Raw genomic sequence first — 15,000 nt, 5'->3', positions numbered from 1 at the left:
GTTCAGAACGTTGTCATATATCACCCTCTATACACAGTTCTATCGTTATGAGAAAGCAAAAAAACACACATAGTATTGATTCAATTAGTCTGTCGGAAGTACTCTCAGATTCTCAAAGTAGGTAATAAATGGTAGCTTTAGTCTTTTGAATAACATTTCATTTAGTCGTCACCTTTTAGTCCATCTGAAATGCTTTAGTTTTAGTCATCTAAATTTATGAGATTTTAGTCGACAAAAAAATAAATAGGAAAGTTGATTTAGACGACAGAAATGTATTTCGGCGAGCCTTGATGGCGTCGTAATGGCTGATATACAAGCTCACAATACGTTGCGAGCTTGTAGATCTGCTATTTTCAAACATAAACCAACTTGTCTTTTAGTTCTACTGGATCTCTTCTCCACTCCCTAACGTTTTAGTCTAGTTGTCAGTATCTTTATGAAAACAAGGTGAAAAAAAGTAGTCAACTAACTTTTTTTGGCATAGCTTTAGTCGATGAAATAAACACTGTTAGTGTAGAAGTGAACGTTAAAAGATGTTAGTGTGTGTGTTTGTGTTGGCTATATTCATGACAAACTGCTCAGTTTGCAGTCTGTGGGCCAACCATAGAACACGATCACATTTCACTATGCGTGTGGATGCACACACACACACACACACACTCACGCAAGATAAGTGTCCAGTGCTTTACTGGCCATTACATTCACTATTATCGCACTGGTAATGGAACTGGAGAGAGAGAGAGAGAATTTTTTGTATATCTTTATCTTTATGCGTTTGAACATTTATGTGTGTGTTCTCTGTTAAGTCAGTCAGACATGAAATTAAAAACAGCACGGGACATAATGAGATACACTGTAGGAAGGGAGAGGAGAGGAGAGGAGAGGAGAGGAGAGGAGAGGAGAGGAGAGGAGAGGAGAGGAGAGGAGAGGAGAGGAGAGGAGAGGAGAGGAGAGGAGAGGAGAGGAGAGGAGAGGAGAGGAGAGGAGAGGAGAGGAGGCGCATAGGCGAGATGAGGGGAAAGGAAGGGAGGAGACAAGTGGAGAAGAGATACCAATTTTATCTAATTGCAGAGAAAATGCTGAGGGAAAGCTCCCTTTAGAGCTATTAAAGATAACCGCCTCTCGGCACACACACACACACACACACACACACACACACACACACACACACACACACACACACACACACACACACACACACACACACACACACACACACACACACACACACACACACACACACACACACACACACACACACACACACAGTTAAATATAGCAGCATGTGGGACAGTTGAACTGCTGGTGAAGAAGAAATCCACTGCAGAGAGAGGTTTGCACGCGCATGTGTGTGTAACTGGGTGTGTGCGTGCGTGTGTAACTGGGTGTGTGCGTGCGTGTGTAACTGGGTGTGTGGGTAACTGGGTGTGTGGGTAACTGGGTGTGTGCGTGCGTGTGTAACTGGGTGTGTGGGTAACTGGGTGTGTGCGTGCGTGTGTAACTGGGTGTGTGGGTAACTGGGTGTGTGCGTGCGTGTGTAACTGGGTGTGTGCGTGCGTGTGTAACTGGGTGTGTGGGTAACTGGGTGTGTGGGTAACTGGGTGTGTGCGTGCGTGTGTAACTGGGTGTGTGTGTAACTGGGTGTGTGCGTGCGTGTGTAACTGGGTGTGTGCGTACGTGTGTAACTGGGTGTGTGGGTAACTGGGTGTGTGGGTAACTGGGTGTGTGGGTAACTGGGTGTGTGGGTAACTGGGTGTGTGCGTGCGTGTGTAACTGGGTGTGTGTGTAACTGGGTGTGTGCGTGCGTGTGTAACTGGGTGTGTGCGTGCGTGTGTAACTGGGTGTGTGGGTAACTGGGTGTGTGGGTAACTGGGTGTGTGCGTGCGTGTGTAACTGGGTGTGTGCGTGCGTGTGTAACTGGGTGTGTGGGTAACTGGGTGTGTGGGTAACTGGGTGTGTGGGTAACTGGGTGTGTGGGTAACTGGGTGTGTGGGTAACTGGGTGTGTGGGTAACTGGGTGTGTGCGTGTGTGTGTAACTGGGTGTGTGGGTAACTGGGTGTGTGCGTGCGTGTGTAACTGGGTGTGTGGGTAACTGGGTGTGTGCGTGCGTGTGTAACTGGGTGTGTGGGTAACTGGGTGTGTGCGTGCGTGTGTAACTGGGTGTGTGGGTAACTGGGTGTGTGCGTGCGTGCGTGAGGGTACTGTACCTATACGACTGTCCATCACGTAGGTTTCTATAATTGCACTCTTCCTACAGATGTCCTCAGCCATGGACGAACTACTGACCTCCAGGTGTTTCACCTGCAGACACAACACAACACAATACAATACAATACAATACAATACAATACAATACAATACAATACAATGCAACACAATACATTAGAATACACTCCTACTAGTAAGCATTAATAACACAACTCACAGTTGTGCTGTTAATGTGACAGAGAGTTTACAAAAGGAACTAAAGTAAGTGGAACTATCTGAGGTCTCTTTACATGGACCCTGGCAGTGGCCAGTGTACACCAGGCTCGTCTCTAAAAAGTCTAAATGGATGTAGTGGGTTTTTACAATCTTCATTATACTAGTTCAAACGAAGCAATCTGATTGGTTGAAATCCACCCATGCTTCAAACGAGCATTACCGCACACCTAATGAAAATGTTAAAAAGAAAAAAGAAAATCAGCTGTGCCGGGTCCTGTCCCAGCACTATGCGCTAGTATTGCGCTACGCTAACAGTTCTCATGGGAAGTTCAGGGACATAGTAGCTTAAATCTGGCATTAAAACATAATTATGAATTTCTATCGAATAATGAAATTGAGCTGACTTTGGGAAAATGTTGCATAATCGCAATATTACACTCGAGGGTGTGCTTTACCGTGATTATCGGCAGTTCAGCGCTTACGGAACTCGGCTCTGCCATGTTCCTGCAGCAACGCTGTCGTGCCGATAATCACGGTAAAGCACACCCATGGGTGTAATATTGTACATAAGTACAAAACTAATGTGAACCAAGAGATTCACACACACACACACACACACACACACACACACACACAACATAACAACAGTAATGCCGTTTTCACATTTTTGCTAAGACCAGATATCTATGTGATTATTATTTACTGTAGCCACTGTGAATAGAACAAAGAGTCTTGATTTGATTAATTGGCCAATTAATTAAGTCTTTGGATAGCAGCTTGAACAATGCACAGAATATCTGAAGCTTGAAAAAAAAATTCGTGACCATTTCGTGTCCCATTTATACCTTAGCCAAGGAGTGATACACAACCATACCACGGAATTAGACTTCATAGCCTTGGTTTATGGTTACTGGAACCCTTGAACCCCACTTTATTGTCTGATCTCTGGGACCCCAATCTACAGTATAGTGTCAGAGCCTCAGTGTTTTCTTTTATTACAATAATAAAATATAGATGTGTGCTTCTCACCTTCTCCTCCAACATCCACTTCTCCTGTTGGACTTCAGCCAGTCTCTGGAACAACTCTCCCACCTCATCGTCTGACAGCTCTGCTGGTCGCTGAGACTGAGGACTGCCTCCGCTAGACTGAAATATAGATAGAAATATATACACATTACTACCTCTGCTAGACTGAAATATAGATGGAAATATATACATTAATACCTCCACTAGACTGAAATATAGATAGAAATATATACATTACTACCTCCACTAGACTGAAATATAGATAGAAATATACATTACTACCTCCACTAGACTGAAATATAGATAGAAATATATACATTACTACCTCCACTAGACTGAAATATAGATAGAAATATATACATTACTACCTCCGCTAGACTGAAATATAGATAGAAATATATACATTAATACCTCCACTAGACTGAAATATAGATAGAAATATATACATTACTACCTCCGCTAGACTGAAATATAGATAGAAATCTATACATTACTACCTCCACTAGACTGAAATATAGATAGAAATATATACATTACTACCTCCGCTAGACTGAAATATAGATAGAAATCTATACATTACTACCTCTGCTAGACTGAAATATAGATAGAAATATATACATTACTACCTCCACTAGACTGAAATATAGATAGAAATATATACATTACTACCTCCACTAGACTGAAATATAGATAGAAATATATACATTACTACCTCCGCTAGACTGAAATATAGATAGAAATATATACATTAATACCTCCACTAGACTGAAATATAGATAGAAATATATACATTACTACCTCTGCTAGACTGAAATATAGATAGAAATATATACATTACTACCTCCACTAGACTGAAATATAGATAGAAATATATACATTAATACCTCTGCTAGACTGAAATATAGATAGAAATATATACATTACTACCTCCACTAGACTGAAATATAGATAGAAATATATACATTAATACCTCTGCTAGACTGAAATATAGATAGAAATATATACATTAATACCTCCACTAGACTGAAATATAGATAGAAATATATACATTAATACCTCTGCTAGACTGAAATATAGATATAAATATATACATTAATACCTCCACTAGACTGAAATATAGATATAAATATATACATTACTACCTCCACTAGACTGAAATATAGATAGAAATATATACATTAATACCTCTGCTAGACTGAAATATAGATAGAAATATATACATTAATACCTCCACTAGACTGAAATATAGAAATATATACATTACTACCTCCACTAGACTGAAATATAGAAATATATACATTACTACTGTACCTCCACTAGACTGAAATATATACATTAATACCTCCACTAGACACATATATGTGTAAATCCACTAGTCGACCTTGTTGGTACTAGTTGACTAGTTGATAAGAAAAAGTTAATTTTTTCCCCCCGATTTTGTTGGCCTCAAGATCAGGTAGATTTCTTTTTTTTTTTTACATAATAGGTAGTTGAGGCCAAGCAAAAATAATAGAATTTATTATTATTATTATTTATTTATTTTCGTGGTAAGTTTGAGTCGCAAGGAATTTATTTTTTATTATTATTATTTTTTCCCTACGGCAGTGATGGATAGGCTTCTTTTTTAATAACTTCAATATTCGCACGAAAAACATAGCTAACGTTAGCTAGCTAGCTCACACACACACACACACACACACTACACAGTGACAGTAGAGTTCTTCACAGGTCCAAAAAAAAGGTTCCGAAATCCAAAATAAATCTGTGACATTCCGAGAGACCCGACCCAGCCAGGCAGACATACATGTGGACAGACAGACAGGCTGCGTGCTGCAGTAGAGGGTGAGAGAAAGTCTCTTAAGAGTTTTAGGCAGAAGCAGATACCGGTCTTGGCTGAATAGAATATTAAGGCGCGACACTCAATGCACTTATAAACAGCTCCTACTTTGCCCTCTTCTTTATCCACGTGTGGGGAATGGGACACACAGGAGAGTTGTCATGGTTGCTTTCACCTCGTTGAGGTCAACACTGTTGTCGGGATCCGTATATAAAGTATAATTGCACACCGGTGTTTTCATTCAAACCAGTACACAGTAACGTCAACTGTCAATCCGCCCGTAGTGCTCTCCGAGACGGAGAAGCTGACTTCTCTCTCGTAGTAGCCTATAAGTCGAGTACGTCGTTAAAAAACTTCATAAACTTTGGCTTTGGGCAGGTGTAGGCTACGTTTTGTTGGGCTGAATATATATCCATATATAAAGACCTTTTTGGTCTGAGTGACTCGGTCGGATTTTTTTTCTTTTTTTCTTTTTTTCCCCCACCAAATGCCAATACAATCTTCTAGGTCGCGCATATTTAATAGTCGGTCGTCAACCGGAGACCAAAGTAATATTTTGCGCCGCCTAAAAAACGACTAGTAAACTAGGCAACTAATCAACAAGTAAAAATGACTAGAAGTGAATGCCCTAATATATATATATATATATATATATCTACCTCCACTAGACTGAAATAGAGATAGAAATATATGCATTATAACTAATGACTGTGGCCTACACTAGATGTAAATTTTGTATTTGGTAGATTTAATTTTTAGTCTGTTGTAATCCTGTTTATATTCCTTTTAAGTGGAGCCTCATTTTAATATATCTAATGGATATGAGAGATAAGCAGCGTAACAGGCTTTCCAGCGGTATATGGAAGTTATTGCCAAGAAGCATTTTGCAGAGAAATAATCTACTACCGAGCACACAATTCTGAACATTCTGCAGCCTGAAATATACCTGTATATATATACAGTAGAATATATAACTGTAGTGTGGAGTGTAGGACAGCCAGAGGACTATATCCACTATCAATAGACTAGCTACAGTAGCAGCACCACTAGAGAAGATGCAGATATACGTAAAGATATTATCCATCAAGAAAGACGTAGGAGTGATGATTCGTGCCCACACACGCTCGCCCACACACACACACACACACACACACACACACACACACACACACACACTAAGGCTGTCCCCAAACATTCAAGGTTCGAATGTTCGCTCGTTAGGGTTGGCACTCGAATCTTAATTAATGGGTTTGAACCATTCGTTTTTTTTTTTTTTTTTTATATAAAAAGAAATATTATTATATATTTTTTTTTTAATTAACGCTGTGTTGCACTGCCCTCGACAGAACCGAAAGTGCTATACTACTGTACTACAGTACAGCAGTGCAGAACCGAGAGAGTGGATGTAAACTGCAGCTTTTAGCTTTTTTGATCACACACACACGCACAGAAAATAATTCGTCCCTGTGTGTGTGTGTGTGTGTGTGTGTGTGTGTTGAGAGAGACGACGAGAGATATTGATAAAGAGCGGGGGAGACGCGCTGTGCGCTTTGATCGAGACGGTTATTTTTTTAATTAATTAGAAACAAATGGTCCGAATGTTCACTCGAAAATTCCTGCCGAAGTTCGAGTCCTAAAATAAGGGTTAGGGTACAGCCTTAACACACACACGGGTGTCAAGCTCATTCATATGTGACATTATTCATTATTATTCATTATGCTGGCCACACCCATCGTGCAACGAGCGAACACACGTGCAGATGTAGGCACGAGAGGACCAGCGCGTACTCCCACAGCTGGCACTTCGGTTCCTCAGCCTGCCGTCGCAGTACAGTGTCTCACTTAAATGCTGTCGTTTAATTATGAACACATTTTGGGAGCCCCACCGTTTCTATTAATAAAGTGAAATGTGTTCTCCGCATTTGACCCATCTCTTGGAGCGGTAAACTGCAGCCGTGCCGCGCTCGGGAATCATTTCATTAATTGATTTGACCCCCCCAATCCAACCCATTGATGCCGAGTGCCAAGCAGGGAGGCATTGGGTCCCATTTTTACAGCCTTTGGAATGACCCGATCCGGGAATCGAACCCCGACCTCCCAGTTTCAGGGCGGACACTCTAACGGTCTAACCACAAGGCCACTCAAGACGCTTCTTTTCACCCGACAGGGGAGAGTTTACCCGGTAGGACGTAGTGCGTGGAAGGAACACGTTATTCCAACCAGTTCCTTTCCCCTCCATCCGGCTGGCCAGGGGGAGGCAGTTTAGAGGCCAGGATTACTGCATGTTTGAACATGCAAACTCCACACAGAAAGGCCCTTTTGCCCACCCCACCTAAGGTATGGGCTAGGTGGGCTGATGACGCGGAGGAGAGAACACACCCCCAGTGCCCACAGCGTCCCCAGCGGGAATCGAACCCAGGACCTTCTACGATTAATAGTTCCATTAGCTAGTATCGACCGATTGTGGTGGGTATCGGTTAGGCATGTAACGATTCACTCAACTCACGACACGATTCGTATCACGATATGAGGTTCACGATACGATTTTTCACGATATTAAAAAGAATATATATATTTTAAAGAAAAAATTGGTTTTTAATTTTATATAATTTATCTTCCCCCCTGAGATTTTTTATTTAACTACATTGCAAAAGAAGTAGCATTACTTTTGACAGTGCAGAAACATAATTGCCTTCCTTGATGAGCATCAACGACCATCATCACCTGGGCACAGTCACAGACACACACAGCTCCCCTCTACAGTGCTCTACTACTGAAAGTGATTATAATTTCTCTCCAAAAGCACTTGAATATGATGGAATATGACTAAAGCTCACATTTCACATCCCACACTAGCCCTTTTCTTTTTTTCCCCCAATCGATTTTTTTTATTTCAATGAATCGATTCATATCGTCGGGATTAATATCGATATATATATATCGTTATATGATATATCGTTACATGCCTAGTATTGGTACATCTCTAGTCATGGTGACTGAGAGCGTTAAACCATGAATAATGCACGCATGGTGCTTCTACATGTGGCCGTGCACTGAACGGCGCCACTCCTCCTTCACGTGCCGCGCCCAGGCAGCCGACAGCTCTTGGCTTTAACCATCCTGTCACGTTCTGAGTAGTCGTCATTTCCACAATGTCGTTTAGATGTCTACTTGTCACCTGCTGCAACTGCCGTTTAGATTGATTGAAGTTCATTACAGAGAAAGCCTTTTTAAAGAGACATGTTGTCCTCAACATATGGTTTTGGTTTACAAGGATTGCGGTTTTTGTATATTGTTTTTGTCCCAGCGAAGCTTGGAGTTGGTTTTACTCAGTGACGCCTCATAGTGTTGTTTGACGTTGTATTCCCTTTTATTTCAACTCATAGGAGAAAAAAAAAGTGATCTTTCCAATGAACACTGAATGTCCAAATCTTCAAAGACAACATTTGTGAACCACAGCAGAAAACGGTTTCAGCTTCGCTACAGGTGGTACTGGCGACAGTTTACCGTCTGTCGGTTGGAAACCTCATATGTCCAAAACTGTTACTGTTCAGGATTCAAATAAAAATCAAATAACTCAAGTAGCAGATGGACAACCTCAAAGCGTTTCAAGCATCTACTACTTTTTATGCTTTTGTGAGATGCTCTATAATGATCAAGTAGGGCGTTAATTATTTCTGTGCTATCTACGATTATAATCGTACCCTAGGCTAGGGTACGGCATCAGCCAACTACGTACATGTTCGTACCCCACCCGTATACTCCATATGAAAGCAGTGACCGTCAATTTACCTTAATAGTCCTTACCCGTTCAGAATATATGAACAGCAAATGATGTTCAGTGTGGTGTCGAAACAGCGCGTGTGTTGACGTTAACATGCCCCGTCCGAGTTGTTTTCCCCGTGTGGGTGTGTTACGCGGAATTTCCCCGTGTGTGTCTGTTACGCGGAAAAGTGTGTCCCAGTATTAATCTGTGTCCGTCCCAACATGCATTTCACTGGTGACCCGGAATAGGACAGACACACCGACAGACAGCGGTCGGTGAATTTAGTAACGATATCATTGCGCCGATTGCTATGGAGAGCCTCCGTCCCCACCAGCTATGGGATTTTTTAATCCAGCTCCATTGAGCCTCCATTATAACAGGACTCGGACTGGCCCAGTCAGGGCCCAGTTAGAGTCCAGTTAGGGTCGGGACGTAAATTTCAGGCCAATGGAGAAGTCCTCTAGTGAGGACTGTGTCGGTAGACACAGGCTAAAGACAGCCACGGCCAGCGAGACAACATCATTCTAAAACAACAGGCTAATCAGCAGGAGGAGACAAGGTACTGAGAGCCAGGGCGGGCTTCACAGAGGCTACATCAATAAATAAAAATATTATTTTCTCTAAATCTTCCGGCGGGTTAGATTGTTTCCGCGCCATATGTGGCCTGTGGCCAGTTTGACAACCCTGCGTATAGGGCGTGTGACTTTTTTTAATCTTCTCTGAGAAAGGCTGTTGCCAAAACTCGTAAGCGATCTCAATAAAATATGAGAAATTGCATCTGAGCCAGTCTTGCATTTTTTATCTTGGAGTGCTGCTTTTTCCACTTTGGTGGTTTATGAGTTAGTGTCTTGTGTGTGTAGTGTGCACCTTCTGTTTCTGGGTAGGCTGTGTGTGTGTGTGTGTGTGTGTGTGTGTGTGCGCACCTTCTGTTTCTGGGTAGGCTGTGTGTGTGTGTGTGTGTGTGTGTGTGCGCACCTTCTGTTTCTGGGTAGGCTGTGTGTGTGTGTGTGTGTGTGTGTGTGTGTGTGCGTGTGCACCTTCTGTTTCTGGGTAGGCTGTGTGTGTGTGTGTGTGTGTGTGTGTGTGTGTGTGTGCACCTTCTGTTTCTGGGTAGGCTGTGTGTGTGTGTGTGTGTGTGAGAGCACGTACCTTCTGTTCTTTAGGCTGTGTGTCCTTCATGATGTCTCTGTAGGAGAAGGAGGAGACAGAGGAGGAGTCTGTCTGCTGCTGACTCCTGCTGGGACTGTTGATCTCTGATAGGACCAACTCCTCTAGACCTGCACACGCACACGCACACGCACACGCACACGCACACGCGCACGCGCACGCGCACACACACACACACACACACACACACACACACACACACACACACACACACACACACACACACACACACACACACACACACACACACACACACACACACACACACACACACACACACACACGCACGCCTCATCGTTAGCGATAATATCCCTGTAACTCTGAGAGAGGTATGCTGTGTTTTCTGGACTGGTTGGTAGACGTCTTGGTGCGTTCACACAGGCCGATGTAAAAGACGCAGTCTACTATTCTATTATTGTCAATGGAAGCCAGCGACAGGACGATGCAAAGACGCCAAAACCCATTATGAATGGTAGACTCAGACACGTAACTAGATGTCAGTGGGCCCCGACGCAGGCTGACCAGCGATAAACAGCGGCAGTAGACCACAGTTGGGTGCTTCTCCACAGTGAAGTCTGTCACATGTCCAAGGATTAGTTGGTATCTTCATAAACGGCTTCGAGCATAACGGCGTTCTTTCTGCATCCGTGCTAATGCCATGTTGCATAGCAGTGACATCACGGTCGAATCCTTGGTTTCCGTATGGTAGCATTTCCACGTGTAGTGTGGTCATCACTACAAGCTGTATTTTGTCACACTCTGATTATTATTTAAGGTGAAGTAATGTGTCACTCTGCAACTTTAACTAAAGTTTTAGAGTCAGCCTTGGATCAAACCGGTCATCAGACTAATCATTTCTTTGTATCATCCTATCCTTGTTGATATATAACACCATTCAAGGTCAATCATGATATAACTTCAGGGTGTGATAATAATATAGAGTATGCCAGTCAACTGTGTTTTGGTACGATGATGAGCAGTGACCACCGCATTCAGATCTCAAACTGAATCAAAGTCAACTGTGTTTTGGTACGATGATGAGCAGTGACCACCGCATTCAGATCTCAAACTGAATCAATACAATTGGTGGTCGTCGAAAGACGTTCTTGGCGCCGAGCACCATGGGAAAAAGGTGTCTAAAGACTTTAGAATGTTATACATTTTAACATTATGTGCCCTTTCATTCTTTCAAAATGGCGACGTGGGGTGCACATCCGATTTCGCTAAAATAAAAAAAAGAAAAAAGAAAAACGTCTGTGGATGTATTGGGCATATATTGTGTTAAAACAAACACAATGTTAAGAATTCCTTAAATAAAAACGTCTCTGTGTGTGAGTGTGTGTGCATACGGTTGTATTGCACGTAACTCGAGAACCGTTTGCCCCACCGACTTCAAATTCGACACACGCTTTCCACACCCTGGGCAAACGTCTGATCTCTCTTTTCGGTCTCGGCGCGAAAAGTTGGGGAACCACTGACTGGCCACAGAGTGGAAACAGAACCAGAACCACTGACTGGCCACCGAGTGGAAACAGAACCAGAACCACTGACTGGCCACCGAGTGGAAACAGAACCAGAACCACTGACTGGCCACCGAGTGGAAACAGAACCAGAACCACTGACTGGCCACCGAGTGGAAACAGAACCAGAACCACTGACTGGCCACCGAGTGGAAACAGAACCAGAACCACTGACTGGCCACCGAGTGGAAACAGAACCAGAACCACTGGCCACAGAGTGCAAACAGAACCAGAACCACTGACTGGCCACCGAGTGGAAACAGAACCAGAACCACTGGCCACAGAGTGCAAACAGAACCAGAACCACTGACTGGCCACCGAGTGGAAACAGAACCAGAACCACTGGCCACAGAGTGGAAACAGAACCAGAACCACTGACTGGCCACCGAGTGGAAACAGAACCAGAACCACTGGCCACCGAGTGGAAACAGAACCAGAACCACTGACTGGCCACCGAGTGGAAACAGAACCAGAACCACTGACTGGCCACAGAGTGGAAACAGAACCAGAACCACTGACTGGCCACAGAGTGGAAACAGAACCAGAACCACTGACTGGCCACAGAGTGGAAACAGAACCAGAACCACTGACTGGCCACCGAGTGGAAACAGAACCAGAACCACTGACTGGCCACCGAGTGGAAACAGAACCAGAACCACTGGCCACAGAGTGGAAACAGAACCAGAACCACTGACTGGCCACCGAGTGGAAACAGAACCAGAACCACTGACTGGCCACAGAGTGGAAACAGAACCAGAACCACTGACTGGCCACAGAGTGGAAACAGAACCAGAACCACTGGCCACAGAGTGGAAACAGAACCAGAACCACTGGCCACAGAGTGGAAACAGAACCAGAACCACTGGCCACAGAGTGCAAACAGAACCAGAACCACTGACTGGCCACAGAGTGCAAACAGAACCAGAACCACTGGCCACAGAGTGCAAACAGAAGTCACCAGTATAAGGGTCATCCAGGTGGTTTAAGGGTCATCCAGGTGGTTTAACCCATTCTGACCTGAGATCAGATTCATACGAGGTTTCCGCCGGACACACACTGGTCTGATGAACCCATTCTGACCTGAGATCAGATTCTAAAAATGTCAGTCACTCTTCGATTTTTCAAAAATAGCAGACCTACAAGCTCGTATCGCGCCACTCGGTGGCGCGATATGAGCTTGTAGATCTGCTATTTTTAAATAGCTAAAGCATAACATGATGCTGACACCAAAATGGGTGCCCGGTCAGAATGGGTTAAGGGTCATCCAGGTGGTATAAGGGGTAAGTGCTACAACGCGTGTCAAGCGTCATGTGTGAGCGTGCCCAGAGGATTAGACCGTGTCCACGTTGCTGCTCCGCTGCACAGACAGCCAATGAGCTCCCCGACCCGAACACGCTCAACACGCCACGCTTAAACGAAGCATGGCGGCACCCTGCACACGGCCTCCCCTCAGCTGATAGGCCAGCGGCGGCCATTTTGAACATGTACGTCTTGGTGAATGGAGAGTGCCGGGGCATGGAGCGTGTCCCTTTAAGAGTACGGGGAACGTCCCTTTAAGAGTACGGGGAACGTCCCTTTAAGAGTACGGGGAACGTCCCTTTAAGAGTGGAGGAGTAGGTACTTTAAAATGTCTGATTCTCAGGTCTGCGCTTCAGAGCCGATTAAACATTCATTACTATCTGATCCATTATATATGATTACTGCTGTAGAGAGAGAGAGAGAGAGAGAGAGAGAGAGAGAAAGAGACAGAGACACAGAGAGAAAGAGACAGAGACAGAGACAGAGACAGAGAGAGAGACAGACACAGAGACAGAGAGAGAGAGAGAAAGAGACAGAGACAGAGACAGAGAGACAGACAGAGACAGAGACAGAGACAGAGACAGAGAGAGAGACAGAGAGAGAGACAGAGACACAGATAGAGAGAGGGGGCTGTGAGATGGGGGAAGTTGGCATAGAGACAGATAGAACGGAGTAAGAGAGAGCAAGAGAGGGATACTGTAGGTCATTGAACCTGCATCTGTCTGTCTGTCTGTGTGTGTGTGTGTGTGTGTGTGTGTGTGTGTGTGTGTGTGTGTGTGTGTGTGTGTGTGTGTGTGTGTGTGTGTGTGTGTGTCTGTGTGTCTGTGTGTCTGTGTGTGTGTGTGTGTGTGTGTGTGTGTGCAAATATTATGAAAGAAAGTGAGACAGAACGATTGAGAGAAAAACTTCCTCTTTGCTATTTTTCTATAGAAAAAAGTGTGTGTGTGCACGCATGCACGTGTGTGTGTTCTCAGCTGAATGAATCAGAGATTAGCATTAAATATTAACCAGTGGTTCATGCGCACGAGCTCACAAAAATGATTACCGGTATGTAATAATTGTGACGGGCCTATGGACCAGCATCCTGGCTAAGAGTCAACCAGGGGAAACACTGTGTTGTTGGATGGAGATGAATGGATAAGATTAGGTCTATTCTTGGCTATATAGTGGCGGATAGGGACAGAGTCTAATGTCCTTTTCCGGCCTTCCAACCTTGCCCTGTTCTCGTGCAACAGTTGTGGTCTAAGTTTCTCCAAACCACAATAAAATAATAAAAAGAATCTCCACTTTCCTGCATCACTGAACGCACGGCCGGTATGACGTCTCCCCGACAACCTTACCAAGTAAGCAACAAAGTCACGGCCATCCAACGTTATCTCCACTTTATCTGCAGGAACTTCAGTAAATATGTCGACTAGCCACAGACCGAACAGCACAGCAATTATACATGTTTGTCCCGGGTTCACAGTCTGGGCGGGAACCCCTTTTGGTGTTTTAACTAAGCATTATGTAATACTTTAGCTATTGAAAAAAAGCAGATCTATGAGCTTGTAGGTCTGCTATTTTTGAAAAATCATGAAAATGCGGCAAAAGACTTTTTCTTTCTTTCTTTTTTTTGACGTCAGGCCTATTTAACACATTTTTTTTTGTATTATCTTGGTGTTATGTACTATGTGTCATTTTTGATGTGGGCGTTTGAACAGACTGTGGAGACAAATATCCTTCAGGACAATAAAGATTATTATTTTTTAACAAGAGTTACATTATTTCATATAGAAGAAACTCAGGAAATATATATAGAAGAAACTCCAGAAAGAAAGAAATAACCACAGCAGACCATTCATGCTTCTCATACTGCATTGTGCTCGGCTAGTGAATAATGATTATGAGCAGATTATGTTTTTGTATTTCAATAAAAACTATAACTCCGCTAAACTAGTCCCAACTCGTCAGTCAATGG

The 15,000-nt window shown here is 43.6% G+C and overlaps 1 protein-coding gene across 1 annotated transcript in view; it reads right to left on the bottom strand.

The window, feature by feature from the left end:
* gripap1 (GRIP1 associated protein 1) overlaps positions 1–15,000 on the bottom strand; it is a 50,606-nt gene that overhangs the window by 6,361 nt on the left and 29,245 nt on the right. The window contains exons 26-28 of the mRNA XM_083769508.1: positions 10,204–10,331; positions 3,455–3,571; positions 2,209–2,302 (exon numbers count right to left, since the gene is read on the bottom strand). Of these exons, the coding sequence (XP_083625634.1) occupies positions 2,209–2,302; positions 3,455–3,571; positions 10,204–10,331 (339 nt within the window). The remainder of the gene's footprint in view (positions 1–2,208; positions 2,303–3,454; positions 3,572–10,203; positions 10,332–15,000) is intronic.

Source organism: Protomyctophum parallelum (genome assembly GCF_964188405.1).
Source record: "Protomyctophum parallelum genome assembly, chromosome: 7".
In the NCBI taxonomy this organism is placed as follows: Eukaryota; Metazoa; Chordata; class Actinopteri; order Myctophiformes; family Myctophidae; genus Protomyctophum; species Protomyctophum parallelum.
Note: the sequence above shows the minus strand (reverse complement) of the source record. Positions and strands in the feature narration are given on the sequence as shown.